General features: G+C 40.8%; 1 protein-coding gene across 1 annotated transcript; it reads right to left on the reverse strand.

Moving 5' to 3' along the window:
- Positions 1 to 472: 472 nt before the first annotated feature.
- Positions 473 to 7,722, reverse strand: LOC123720578 (ribosome-releasing factor 2, mitochondrial). Its single transcript, XM_045677251.1, has 13 exons — positions 7,513 to 7,722; positions 7,312 to 7,440; positions 6,820 to 6,957; positions 6,098 to 6,286; positions 5,313 to 5,824; positions 4,748 to 4,837; positions 4,020 to 4,206; positions 3,672 to 3,827; positions 2,942 to 3,164; positions 2,360 to 2,477; positions 2,107 to 2,202; positions 1,856 to 2,002; positions 473 to 713 (listed from the first exon to the last, which is right to left on the reverse strand). Exons 1-13 carry the CDS (start codon positions 7,652 to 7,654, stop codon positions 552 to 554), a joined length of 2,289 nt encoding a protein of 762 aa, XP_045533207.1. The 5' UTR covers positions 7,655 to 7,722; the 3' UTR covers positions 473 to 551.
- Between the last annotated feature and the right edge of the window lie 5,153 nt (positions 7,723 to 12,875).

Below are 12,875 nucleotides of genomic sequence, written 5' to 3' on the forward strand. Positions count from 1 at the left end.
TGCGCCATTACGCCGGGACACTACCTACCATCTTCGGTTCGTGTGTCAAAGTCAAATCGACAATTGTCATCCTTCTTTGATTGACACCGATTTAGCGCGAACAATAATCTCTCATCTTAAAATAATATATGTCTCTGTGAACATTACTATTGTCATCAAGCTCATGGTTCTGGAATAAATTTTATCTTTACCGTGCGTGGTGATTGCTTTTGTAGGCTCTTAGGAAGCTTACTCAGAAGTGTTTACTCGCTGCGAAAAGAAGCGCTTAATACTGAATTTACTCTTTTTATCAACGTACGCAAGGAGTCGTTTAAGTATCGATTGAAAGAAGCTCTAACCTTAAACGTATTGCTGATGCCGAAATTGATGACCTTAAATTCATGAGTCCTACCTAGAGTGAACAAATCATTTTCACGGATTTTAAGGATATTATGTAGAGAAGTACAAGGGAAATAAAACCGCCATGTTGTAATCTTTTTTATTTATCTTAAGAGTGGCCTATTCTAATGTAATCCTAAATAAACATAAATCACGATATAATCCGAATAATTTCAAAAGCCAGTGATGGAAGTGATTGCCTTTTCCTCGTCGTACTGCGACATCTGTCGGTTGGAGTGGAACTCCATAGTGAATGTGGCGAGACCCGAGCTCAGAGATCGAAGAGTTGAGGAGTAGCCCACCAGCTCGGACAGTGGCGCTAAGCAGTCGATGACCTGAGAATATAAACATACACTGATTTCGAATTCATAAACCTCGGAACTGATATTAAACAAAACGAACATACAAAAATGCGTGTATATAATTTATAATAAATAAATTTATTTCCTAAAATAGACAATCATAAGTCCTTATGGTTATTGTTGTATTAGCTTAGGGTACATTAAATCATAAAATTAAAAAGCTTCCACGCATCGCAATGACCCATGTGCGGGCAATCCTTTCACGCTATACCAAAGACACAGCTCGCTTGCGCATGGTGGCGTAAAAACAGTCCACACCTTCACAACCAGACATTGTAGACCCACGGTAATAGCGAGGGAGCCACATCAACCTCCTGAACGCATTATTGAACTGAACACTAAACTCAAAATAACTTTTTTAAACACAAAAAGTGGCGTATTTCAGGGACGTTTAGCGTTCGGTCAAAACAAAGAATTATGTAAATCATTATAAGTTTTTAATAATAATACATAGCTTTAATCCGTTCAAAAACTGTTTTTTTTTAAAACAATGTCTATTAAAAATAAATAACCACCCACGATGTTTTTACTAAAAAAAATCATAGAAGTTTTTATGATTCATGCAAATATTTCTAAAAAGAAGAAATAATTTGTTTCAATATTAAGATTTTATGATTTTCATTCAAAGAGTTAGGTTAGGTTTCATTTCATTTCATGTCAATAAAAAAATTGATTCTAAATTTACATTTACTACCAGTTCGCAAGCCAAGGCCGTAGAGCAGGCAAGCAAGACCACAAGCTACATATGCCCCACAAAAGTATTTATTTACACTTCGTAGGAGAAATATAATACGATATAGTTAATTAAATAAAACGGAGGGAAAATAGTATTACTCATCACTTTCGAGCGATCACTTTCAGGTTAAACGACGATGAGAAAAAGCAATAAAGGTGCGCAAGCGCAAAATTACATAAGATATATAGTTAGTTAGAGAAAGTAATGGAACAATGCAAAAAAATTAAAACATATGTAAACAGTGAAAAGGACACATGAATCACGATAATTTAAGATCAGTCTCACGTCAGTTAGTAAGAAATTTAGGGATACGATGTGGACAGGCAATGCTGGCACAGTAGAGATTTGAAGTAGCAAACGAGAATAATATTAGACCAACCTTATTTCCATGTCTGATGTGTATGTGGTTAATGTCGGCTCGTCGTCTGGTCAAATCCGCCATCACACGAGCTGAATGGCTCTCGGGAACCACGATCTGGAGGGACATGACCGGCTCAAGGAGCATGCTGCCGCTCAACTCGAATATCTAGATACAAATTGCTTTTTAGATAGTGGCTGACGATAGAGAAGCAAAATTAGATTAAACATTTAGGAATTCCTTGAGGAAGATGGAAATTTTCCATTCCCTACCTTTCGTAAGCACTGTACGGTGGCGGCTGAAACGGCAGTATCGGCTGTACCACGACCCACTTCCAGCCAATGCAGGGTCGCTTGGACATCTACTACCTACAAAACACATTATGCACAAAATTAAAGATTCGTTTCAAAGATAATTACATATACAGGCCTGAAGGTAAGGAGATATGAATTTCAAAGCATTGTCAGAATTTGAAGTTATTTTCCGGATATGGAAACTCTATATGAAGAACAGCTACATAGTTACCGGGCAGCCAAGTTTGGGGCCATGCAGCACAGCCGAGTGTACCCCTCGAAGTATCGCTTGCTCGTATCGCGGATTGATGTGTGATAGATTCGCTGCACTGTCCGCTGTTTTGTCAAACCTAAAAGGACAACTTGCATCAATTAATTGTATGTATTTTCAATAAGTCTTCCAGTCAAGCTTTCCTTTTGCGATCTTGCGAGCTGTATAATCGGCTTCCAGTGGAAGTAGATGATGCAACCTCCATAATTTTAGAAAGGAGCATTCTCCTCTTAAGGCCAACAACGCTCCCACTGGGTGACCACGAGCTGCGGCAGCTGGCATTTATGGCTTCTACGTCATATAAGATAAGAAAATGAGGTAAATTTTTGAGATTTATTGGCCACTCAACAATATTTTTTATAAGAGCAAAAAGTACCTATTATAAATACAGCGGACTTATTCGCAAATGCAAGTGAGTGTATTTCTTAAGTGGTATCAAAAACAAATCAATCAAGGAATCAGAATTAGAAAATAAACTTCTGACGAACCGAATTTTCCAGAAGCACGCAAGAAAAGCAAAGCTCGACTCTTCAAAATCCTAACCTCAACATGTTCTCCTGGGAGACTCCCTTGACAGTTTTAGCAGAAAGGACAATCTTGACTTGTTGTCTCGCGCTGCCAATCTTTCGGTCCATGTTGACCGTGAACCTGGAAGAGCCGAGTAAAGCCTCCTTATAGGCGATTTGGGGCGGGCCCAATTCCACGTCGATTTTGTATTCGCGAATTATCCTTTCCTTTATTATTTCCAGGTGCAATTCGCCCATACCTGAAATAGAAGGATTTGTATGGGAGAATTTTCGACAGAAGGAAAACCTTGCAATCCTTCTGAAGATTAGATAAGGAATTGTATTGTTGAGTAGCAGCATAGTGGTGAAGCGTATTATTCTCAGCCCTGAGGTCATGCCTAATCTTGGTTATGCTGAATCTGTTTCAGAACAAACGAAGAAGTGTGTTTGGCCTGTCCTTAAAAAACAAAATAAAACAAATGAGTGGCGCCAGCTTTGTTTAGGTCTGGGCCTCAGTTTCCATGATCATTTGTTAATCTAAGAGGCAAATCGGTGATCGACCTCCTGTGCATAATTGACGCCGTCGACTTTTTTTCCTAGTCCTTTATAACATCGTGTTTTTAATTTACCACAAACGATATTATTCATTGAAATCACACATTAATAGCAGGACTCTTATTTACAAAACATATAACACTATTCAGTCATTAAAACTTATATACATTATAGTCCATCAAGAAATTAAAGACAAGCCCAATATGACTCACCGGCCAATACCATTTGACCTGTCTCCTCATCGCTGGTGATACGGAGACTGGGGTCTTCCCTCTGCAACTCTTCTAAAGCCGTCTCCAAAGAACTTTGGTAAGCCGCACTCGGCGGTTCTATTGAGCACAGGAAAACTGGTTCTGGGATTGTTGTTCCTAGCGAAAAAAAAAAGTTTGTTAAAAGTAATAAAAAATAAAACATCAAATCCCAATCAAACGACAACGATAAATTTGTGGTGGCACTCATACTCTTACAGTATATAAAAATATCGATATGAATTTTAGTTTCACAGAAATTTGTACATTAACAAAAGTTATTAAATATGGCAATATATAGATTAATCTCACCTATTCCCAGCAATACGTCAGCTACATCATCGGTCGAAGGCTGTTCTATGGCCTGCAGTCGTTGCCTAGCACTGGGCACCAACAATTGCTCGGCCTGTTTAGGGTCATTCAGCACTTCTCGAAGTCTAGACTTTGCCCGACTTGCCGCTGCGTTCGAGGATGTTACGAGGTCGCCCGTCATGGTGGCCTGAATTAAATGAACCGTCGGTGTCATTCACACATTCTTGTTGGTTTCCGTATTACAGCAGTAAATCGAATATTAGAAGAACTAAAAATGGCCGCCCAATGCATGCCTTATATTTTTTTATGTATTAAGTTATTTTTTTGTATAAAGGTGAAGCTGAACAGTGAATAAATAAAAAAAAGAAGTGTGTCTGAATTTTCGTAACCCTTTCTCGCGCCACATACCCAAAGTTTAGTATCAGTTAAGTTGGAGATATTGTCTAATTCTGAAGTATTTTTGAACAGAATAATATCAAATTAATTAAGAAAGTTACAGCCCAAAGAGGTTTTTTGCAAAGTATACATGAGTATTTCACTTAATTATTTATGGATAAACAATAATCGCAAAAGAAGTAACACAATTAAGCAGATGGATAGAGAAGATTAAGGAAAGAGCAGGTGTTCTCTGCATCTGTAGAAAGAATGAGATCCTAGAAATATAAATGTTTTTAAGTGTAAAGTATCTGAATTAAAAGGCTTTCATTATAATAACTTATTAAGAATACCTTAAGGCCGCTAACGACGGCAATGTTTCCAGCTGTAACTCTTTCCACTGGCCGATATTCATCTGCCAGAGCTACATATAGTGCTCCTGCCTAAAAAGTATTAGGGTTGTTTCAGATATAACTTTGCAATTTCTTGCATCATCTGATCATCAGAGCAGTATTTGCCTAGTCGCTTCAGCATTTGTTTGTTAAAAAGGTCGTAGGTTCGATCCCCGGCTGTGCCACAATGGATTTTCTTTCTCTGTCATTCATTTAACATTCGCTCGAACGGTGAAGAAAAACATCGTGAGGAAACCGGCTTGCCTCAGACCGAAGCAGTCGAGAGATCACCTACTTGCCTATTGCCTATTAGATTGACAAATGATCATGAAACAGATACATAAATCTGAGGCCCAGACCTAAAAAGTGGTTGTAGCGCCATTGATTAATTTATTTTATTTACGTCATATGGCTCAAGATAGATCGAATTAAATAATGCGATAGGGCTGAAATAAACACTTATATCAATAAAAGATTGGAACATTTATTATCGCTTTATATTCAATATTGCTCCCAAAAACTGTACCTGTTCGCTACTACCTCTGGCAATGTTATAAATCTTTTGGGCTTTAGTGAACTCCCCTCCGTACAGCCTCAGAAATGTCAAAACTCCTTTTTGATCATCATGCTGAACTTTGAACGCCCGCGCACATAAATCAGCCCCAAAGTACTTCTGTAATCTACTGCCTTCTATTGGGTTCGGTAAATAAGATACAACTCCATCCAGTAATGTCTGTACACCTATATTTTTATAGGAACTCCCGCATAAGACCGGAAACGCAGACATGTTCAAGGTGCATCTTCTTATTGCATTCACAATATCTTCTGTGTCTATATTGTCCATTGATTCCTGTTGTATAATAGTATCTGCCAACTCGTCATCTATAGAAGAGAGTCTGTCTATGATTTGTCTACGGTCAGTCATGGCTGTCTCCCATTGCTTGCCGTCAGTGGCTTCGGATAATTTTCGTCTATTTAAATTTTGGCCGCGACCTGAACTCCATACAACCTCTTCTAACGTCACTAAGTCAATGAGACCTGTTAAATAAAAAATGTCAATAGCCTAGATGAATTCGGCACAATAAGATTATTTTTTTAAACCACTTATGTTTAGATAAAAGTTAGTAATTATGGAAATAGTGAGAAACTATAAAAGAAAAATATTTTTTACATCTTATCTGTATCATTGGAACTGTGACTAGCATCCATTATTTTTCTTCAACATTTATTAATACTGTAAGAACGTCTAGATACACTTCTATGAGTTTTTAAAAACATAGACAATGTTTTGAATTAGCAGAATAAACATACCAACAAGTCTTCCCTCATGCATAACTGGGGCATGTAATAGGAGAGGCAGAGCTCTAAGTTTATCACGTATTGACTGTTCACATATAGCCACATTAGCGTCTGCTCTATCCATTTTGTTTAGATACAGAATCCGAGGCACCCGGTATCCACTTGCTTGCCGCCACACTGTTAATGTTTGTGCTTCCACACCTTAGAATCAAATAAAAGTTATTATAATAATATATATATACAAACTTATTTTCGTTTTGACACAATAATTGGAGTTTATAAATTAAATTAATAAGTTAATTATATATTTTAATACAGTCAGAATGTGGTAGGGAGTCTCACCCATATTTTGTATATTTCAATGATTGGGTATATTTGCATATCCCATATTGTACATCAGTGTAAAGATCATATAAAATTAATAACCGCTACCACATACACAAATTAAAGTTCATGCCGCCACTACAAGTACCAACACAATTTAAACGAGACTGACATCCTTGACACGACATGACACGAGAGATCCTTGAAAGTAAAGTAAATTTGAACACACAGATATGGGTAATAAAAAATATTAATATTCAAGGTATCTGAAAAGGTTTTTTAAATTTATATAGTACTGTTGTATATTTTCCAGTTTAATGTCTCTTATAAAACTTGAAACCAACATGGGGGAACAAAAACAAATTTTGTTTTCAGTGTCAGTAAATTTAACACACATCAGTAAATCTTACCAGCAGAAGCGTCCAGAACAATAACGGCACCATCTAAAACAGCTAAGCTCTGCTCTACCTCCATTGTGAAATCAATATGGCCTGGGGTGTCTATTAGGTTAAGCTGATAACCATTCCAGGGAAATGAAACAGCCGCCGCTGTAAATAGACAAGTTACTAGTCAATTAAGGTTTCAGTTGCTATGTTTATAATTATAACATGATTTTCCACCTGGCAATAGACATTTTCAGGGTGTAAGTACAGCAGAGAACCAATTTAATTTATACTTAGGACTTAGCTTTTACTATTTTTACTTAGAAGTAATAAACTACAGATTCAAATATTTGTTTAAATTGTAAAACAATATTTTTCTTTTGGGTAGGTTTGATCCTGAAAAAAGAAGTGTTTCGGCAGGAATAAGACATCTGGAAGGTCGTATAAATTCCAGACATGAGCAACTATGGCTGGATTGTTTAGTGAATATTGACAAAAACAATTAATAATAATACATACAAGTAATAGTTATGCCCCGTTGCCTCTCTTGTTCCATGTAATCTGTTACAGTATTTCCATGGTGCACTTCTCCCATTGTTCTAATAGTACCCGAGTAAAACAGCATACGTTCCGTTGTTGTCGTTTTACCTGTATACGAAAGAATCTTAAATTTAAATTCAATCATCAATATCATTTGTAAAGCAACTAGAAAGTTCTAACCTGCATCAATATGAGCTAGAATGCCGATGTTTCGTATATTTTCCATATTGTTTTGCTCGCCTGCCAAAGAGCTATAGTACGTGCGCATACTGCCATATTTAATTAGTTTTCTGTAATAATTTAATATAGAATACGTTTTCATGTTTTTACTTTATAAAATTACTTATTTTATATACTGATATTCGATTTGTTAATCCAAATTCCAAAATAAAGAACAGCTGATTCAAAGAGTATGCTAATGTAGGACCTGATAACAGACTACATTTAATTTGTTATCAAAAGTATACTTTAATTGTAGTACAAAAAATATTCTTAATAGATTTCGTTGTGATTTAATATAAAAAACTTAGTAATAGTGCTGTTATACTATTTGAACTTTTTTGTAATTAAGTAAGAATACCAATTAAAAGAGAATTTCAGTTTTTGCTACAAAGTTTAGTAGGTGGTCACATCGACTTGCAGGTGATTAGTACGTGTCGTAAAGAAACAGTGATGTTTCCTGACAAGGTCAGTTGTAAACGTTATCGTCATGAAACAATAATTTGTTCTGAAAAGAACAGTTAATTGCGTTATCGTTAGACCACGATATCGAACTGTTCTGAGAAGAACACGTTCGTACCCTTCGACGGTTGCGCGCAGAAAAGGACAACTTTTTTTTTTTTGAAGAAGGAATCTCGCTGTTGGCCTTAAGGGCCTTTACAGCTCAGCTCGGGCTGTTTTGGCGAGCGTAGCTCGGCCAGAATGGCGTTTTAACCCGCGGCTAGCGCAAGGGCGTCTCCTGTGAGACTCGAACCTCGGCTTGGGCCGTCGCGGGGCGGTCAATCGCCTGAAGGGCAGGACGGAAGCTCACTGGAGTGAGCGAAGTGCGAAGTAAAGGTCCTCGCCTTCCCCGGTGAAGGCGGTTTTTTACCCTAATCTGTGATTGGCTATTTTTATTTTTTTTGGCCGCGCGGGCGGCTTTTAATTTATCGTTTGCTACGGTAATTGGATCATCCGGATCCGTTAGTATGTGTCGGGGCCTCCTGCGAGCCTTTTTTGTCGGGAAGGGGTAATAGTTGATGCTATTACGCACCAGCGGATTGGGATGATGTTTAGCCTTGTCAAAGTGGCGTGTGGACGCCAACTTCATCCATTGGGCTATGGTAGGGAGCTCCAGGTCGTGGTGGAGATCGACGTTTCTCACATAGAAGGGCGCACCGGTCGCGATTCTCATGAATCGCGACTGAAGCACCTGTAGCCGGTGAATATAGGAGGGGGCACAATGCGCAAAGACTACGCTAGCGTATGTCATGCACGGTCGGATGCATGCCTTGTACAGGGTCACCTTGTGTCTGAGAGACATTTGACTCCTTTTATTTAGGAGGAAATGAAGGCGAGAGAGGACAAAATGGGCCTTCTTGCGAACGGCGGCTATGTGCTTTCGGAAAGACTTGCCGCTATCGAGCGTGACTCCTAGATATTTGACGGACTTTTGCCATGGGATGGCTTGCCCGTATAGGGTTACCTCTGTCTTGAGGTGAAATTTATCCCTAGCGTTAGCACCGGGGTTGCCCCTGGCAAAGAGAACTGCTACGCTTTTCTCGGGATTTATTTGGAAGCCCCATTTCCGAAACCATTCGCCTAACGACGTGGTAGCGGTCTGGAGTCTGTCCACGATGACACCTCTATCTTTGTGGGTGGTATAGAGAGCGGTGTCATCGGCATAAAGGGCTAGCTCCACATTGGGAGCCCTAGGGATGTCGCCGGTATACAGCGTGAACAGAAGGGGCGAGAGGACCGAGCCCTGAGGGACTCCGGCCATGATGGGGCGAGGAGACGATAACGTTCCTAAGGACAACTTTTTGCCGCGCCTCGATTTTATTGTCTACGCACCCTTCGCATCTTGGTACCACATGTTACCACTAGTAGCCAGTGTAGGATAACTTTTGTATATAAATCTACAGTTTTTAAAAATTAAACACATTCCACATTCCATCTTCACCTCTTCTCAACGAATTATTAGGAAGTTTTATTTTAACCAAATAAGGACCAATCAACATAAACCAAAACCAACCTAAAGTGGTGACCCCGAGAAGAACACCAAGAAAATTGAAGATGACGAACACAGAAAATTCCGGTGCAGAGCGTCAAGTTTCATCACATCCGTCGAGCCAAGAAGTCTCCGGTATCTCACTGTCACTCCGTGTGCCACCTCCAGAACAACAACCAACCATCGACACCCTCATCGGTGAAATAAGAAGGTTGTTTTTGGAAGTCGCTGAGCTACGAGCACAACCTCGCGACAACTACCGCAACAGTCGTTCTCGCCACCATTCACATTCACTATCACGCTCGCGGAACGCATCAACAAAGCGCAACGAAAACCGACGAGAGTCGCAGATGGAAGATCGAAGCCGGAAAAAATCTCCAATGCCGTACTGCTATTACCATCATCGCTACGGTATGGACGCGAAGAAATGCACACCACCATGCCCATGTTTCAAGCCCATAAACCTTTCCGACTGGTTTCCGACTAAAAGTAACGCTGGCCGCGGCGGGAACCGGCGTTAACGAAGCATCACACCGCCTTTTCGTTACCGACAGGGTAACGAAACTTACCTTTTTGGTCGACACAGGAGCCAATATCTCCGTGCTACCAAAGACTAAAGGCTCACGTGAAAAACCACTGCCATTTCAACTCTACGCCGCCAACAACACGGTCATTCCAACATACGGAGAGAAGTCACCCCAACTTGATCTTAACCTCCGAAGACCATACACATGGAAATTCGTCGTAGCAGGTGTGTCTAAGGCAATCCTGGGAGCAGATTTCAGCAGATTGCAGCACCACCACCTCATTGTCGATGTCAAAAACCGAAGACTGATCGATGGGAAAACAAAGCTGGTAACAAACGCTCAACTCAGTACTGCAGACATACCTACAGTTCGTAGTATTGACATTGAGCAAAATTACCACAGCATACTAGCAGATTTCCCAGGCACAACCAGAATCACTTCAATGAAGCTTAGTCCCAAACATTCCGTTGAACACTTCATTGAAACAAATGGACCGCCCCTTCACTGCAAGCCACGCCCCATTGCACCGCATCGTTACGAAATGGTCAGGAAAGAATTCCAAAACATGATCGATCAAGGGTTATGCAGACCAAGCAAAAGCCCTTGGGCATCACCTCTTCACGTCGTGCCAAAGAAGAATAGAGACCTACGCGTGTGTGGCGATTACCGAAGACTCAACGCCATAACCAAACCCGATCGGTATCCCATACCACGCATACGTGATTTCACATACCAACTCGCAGGGAAGAAAATTTTCTCCACACTCGACCTCAATCGCGCGTACCAACAACTGCCAATCAGCGAGCAAGATGTGGAGAAAACCGCCATCATCACACCTTTTGGCCTTTTCGAGTTTCCGCGCATGTGTCCTGGTCTAAAGAACGCCGGACAGACTTTCCAACGCTTTATTCACGAAGTACTGCGCGAACTCTACTTCGTATTTCCTTTCGTTGATGATCTACTCATAGCATCAATCGACGAGGAAGAGCACCGAAAACATCTACGTATCGTATTACAGCGACTAGAAGAATACGGCATCACCATCAACCCATCAAAATGTGTTTTCGGCCAGCCAACTGTCAAATTCCTCGGTCACCGAGTCACGGCGGAAGGAATACAGCCACCCCAAGAGAAGGTACAAGCTATTACAGACTTTCCAAAACCACAAACCGTAGAAGAACTACGACGTTTTCTCGGTATGATAAACTTTTACCGTGAAAATATCAAAGATGCCGCCACCATACAAGCGCCGTTAAATACCTACCTGCACAACGTCAAGAAACGTGACAAAACTAAGATCGACTGGACCACTGAATCAACGCAAGCTTATGAAGCATGTAAAGAGAGCAGAAAAAACGCCGCTTGCTCATCCGTCTCACCAGGCGACACTTGCTATATTCAGCGAAGCTAGCGACAAAACAGCTGGTGCCGCACTCAACCAATTTATCAACAACTCATGGCAACCACTCGGCTATTTCTCGAAGAAATTCACCGACTCACAGACTCGCTACAGTACCTACGATCGAGAACTACTCGCCATCTACATGGCTGTCAAACATCCGCAAAATGTTCGAGGGACGAGAAATAATAATATTCACCAACTACAAGCCGCTAACTTTCGCTTACACAAAAACAAATACAAACAGCGAATCACCGAGACGCACCCGACAGCTACTTTATATCAGCGAATTTACCACTGATATACGACACGTCAGTGGATCTCAAAATGCAGCTGCAGATGCATTATCACGTGTCGAAGCAATCACCTGTCCATCGCCGATCGACTACAATCTACTTGCAGAAGCTCAAGAACGCGATAGCGATACCATTAAAGCACTCAGTCTACAGAGCAACTTATGTTTCAAGAAAGTCAACCTGCCCGTCTCAAATATCAAATTACACTGCGAAACTTCAACCTCACAGTTACGTCCGTACCTACCAGAAGAATACCGACGTACCGCATTCAACGCAGTACATAACGTTAGCCACCCTGGAATCAAGACTACGAGAAAATTAATTACGCAACGTTACTTCTGGCCCTCAATGAACGCAGACGTCGGCAAGTGGGCAAAAGTATGCCTACAGTGCGCCAAAATACAACGCCACACATCAAGTCGATTATCAATTTTTTCACCAACCGAACGATTCGAACACGTTCACATTGATATCGTTGGTCCGCTACCTACCGCGGCCAGCGGTCATCGATACCTCATGACAATGATCGACAGAGCAACGAGATGGACCGAAGCATACCCACTATGCGAAATATCAGCTGAAGACTTCGCCAAAGCGGTATACGAAGGTTGGATTTCCCGTTTCGGTTGTCCTGTAACAATAACAACGGACCAAGGACGCCAATTCGAAAGCAGAGTATTTGCATCTCTTTCTCGCTTACTGGGGATCGAAAAAACGCGTACAACTTCATACCACGCACAGTGTAACGGTATCATCGAACGATGGCACCGTGTCCTTAAAGCCGACAAGACTACAGACCGCAAGAAGCTGGATCAACCAATGCCGAGTCAACCACACAGCAACACAAAACCCATATTCGTACACCGCGACCTGCAAACATGTGAATACGTATTCGTACGCATAGACGCCGTAAAGAAGCCATTACAAGCACCTTACGACGGACCCTATCGCGTGCTGAAACGAGACAGCAAGATATTCACGCTGCATTTACCTAACCGTGAAATTAATATCTCTATCGACAGACTCAAACCTGCCTACACTATCGCCGAGCAAAATGTGCCTACTGATACAACAACGAGTACCTGCAACAAGCAAATCACATCAAGTGCGAG

This window comes from Pieris brassicae, chromosome 2, assembly GCF_905147105.1.
Source record: "Pieris brassicae chromosome 2, ilPieBrab1.1, whole genome shotgun sequence".
In the NCBI taxonomy this organism is placed as follows: Eukaryota; Metazoa; Arthropoda; class Insecta; order Lepidoptera; family Pieridae; genus Pieris; species Pieris brassicae.

Bases quoted from the DNA above. Each gene is read 5' to 3' on its own strand.
- LOC123720578 (XM_045677251.1), bottom strand. From the start codon at position 7,654: ATGAAAACGTATTCTATATTAAATTATTACAGAAAACTAATTAAATAT. The intron at 7,441-7,512 runs GTTAGAACTTTC...TTTCGTATACAG, and splicing joins TCTAGCTCATATTGATGCAG to GTAAAACGACAACAACGGAA. The intron at 5,825-6,097 runs GTATGTTTATTC...TTTATTTAACAG, and splicing joins GCATGAGGGAAGACTTGTTG to GTCTCATTGACTTAGTGACG.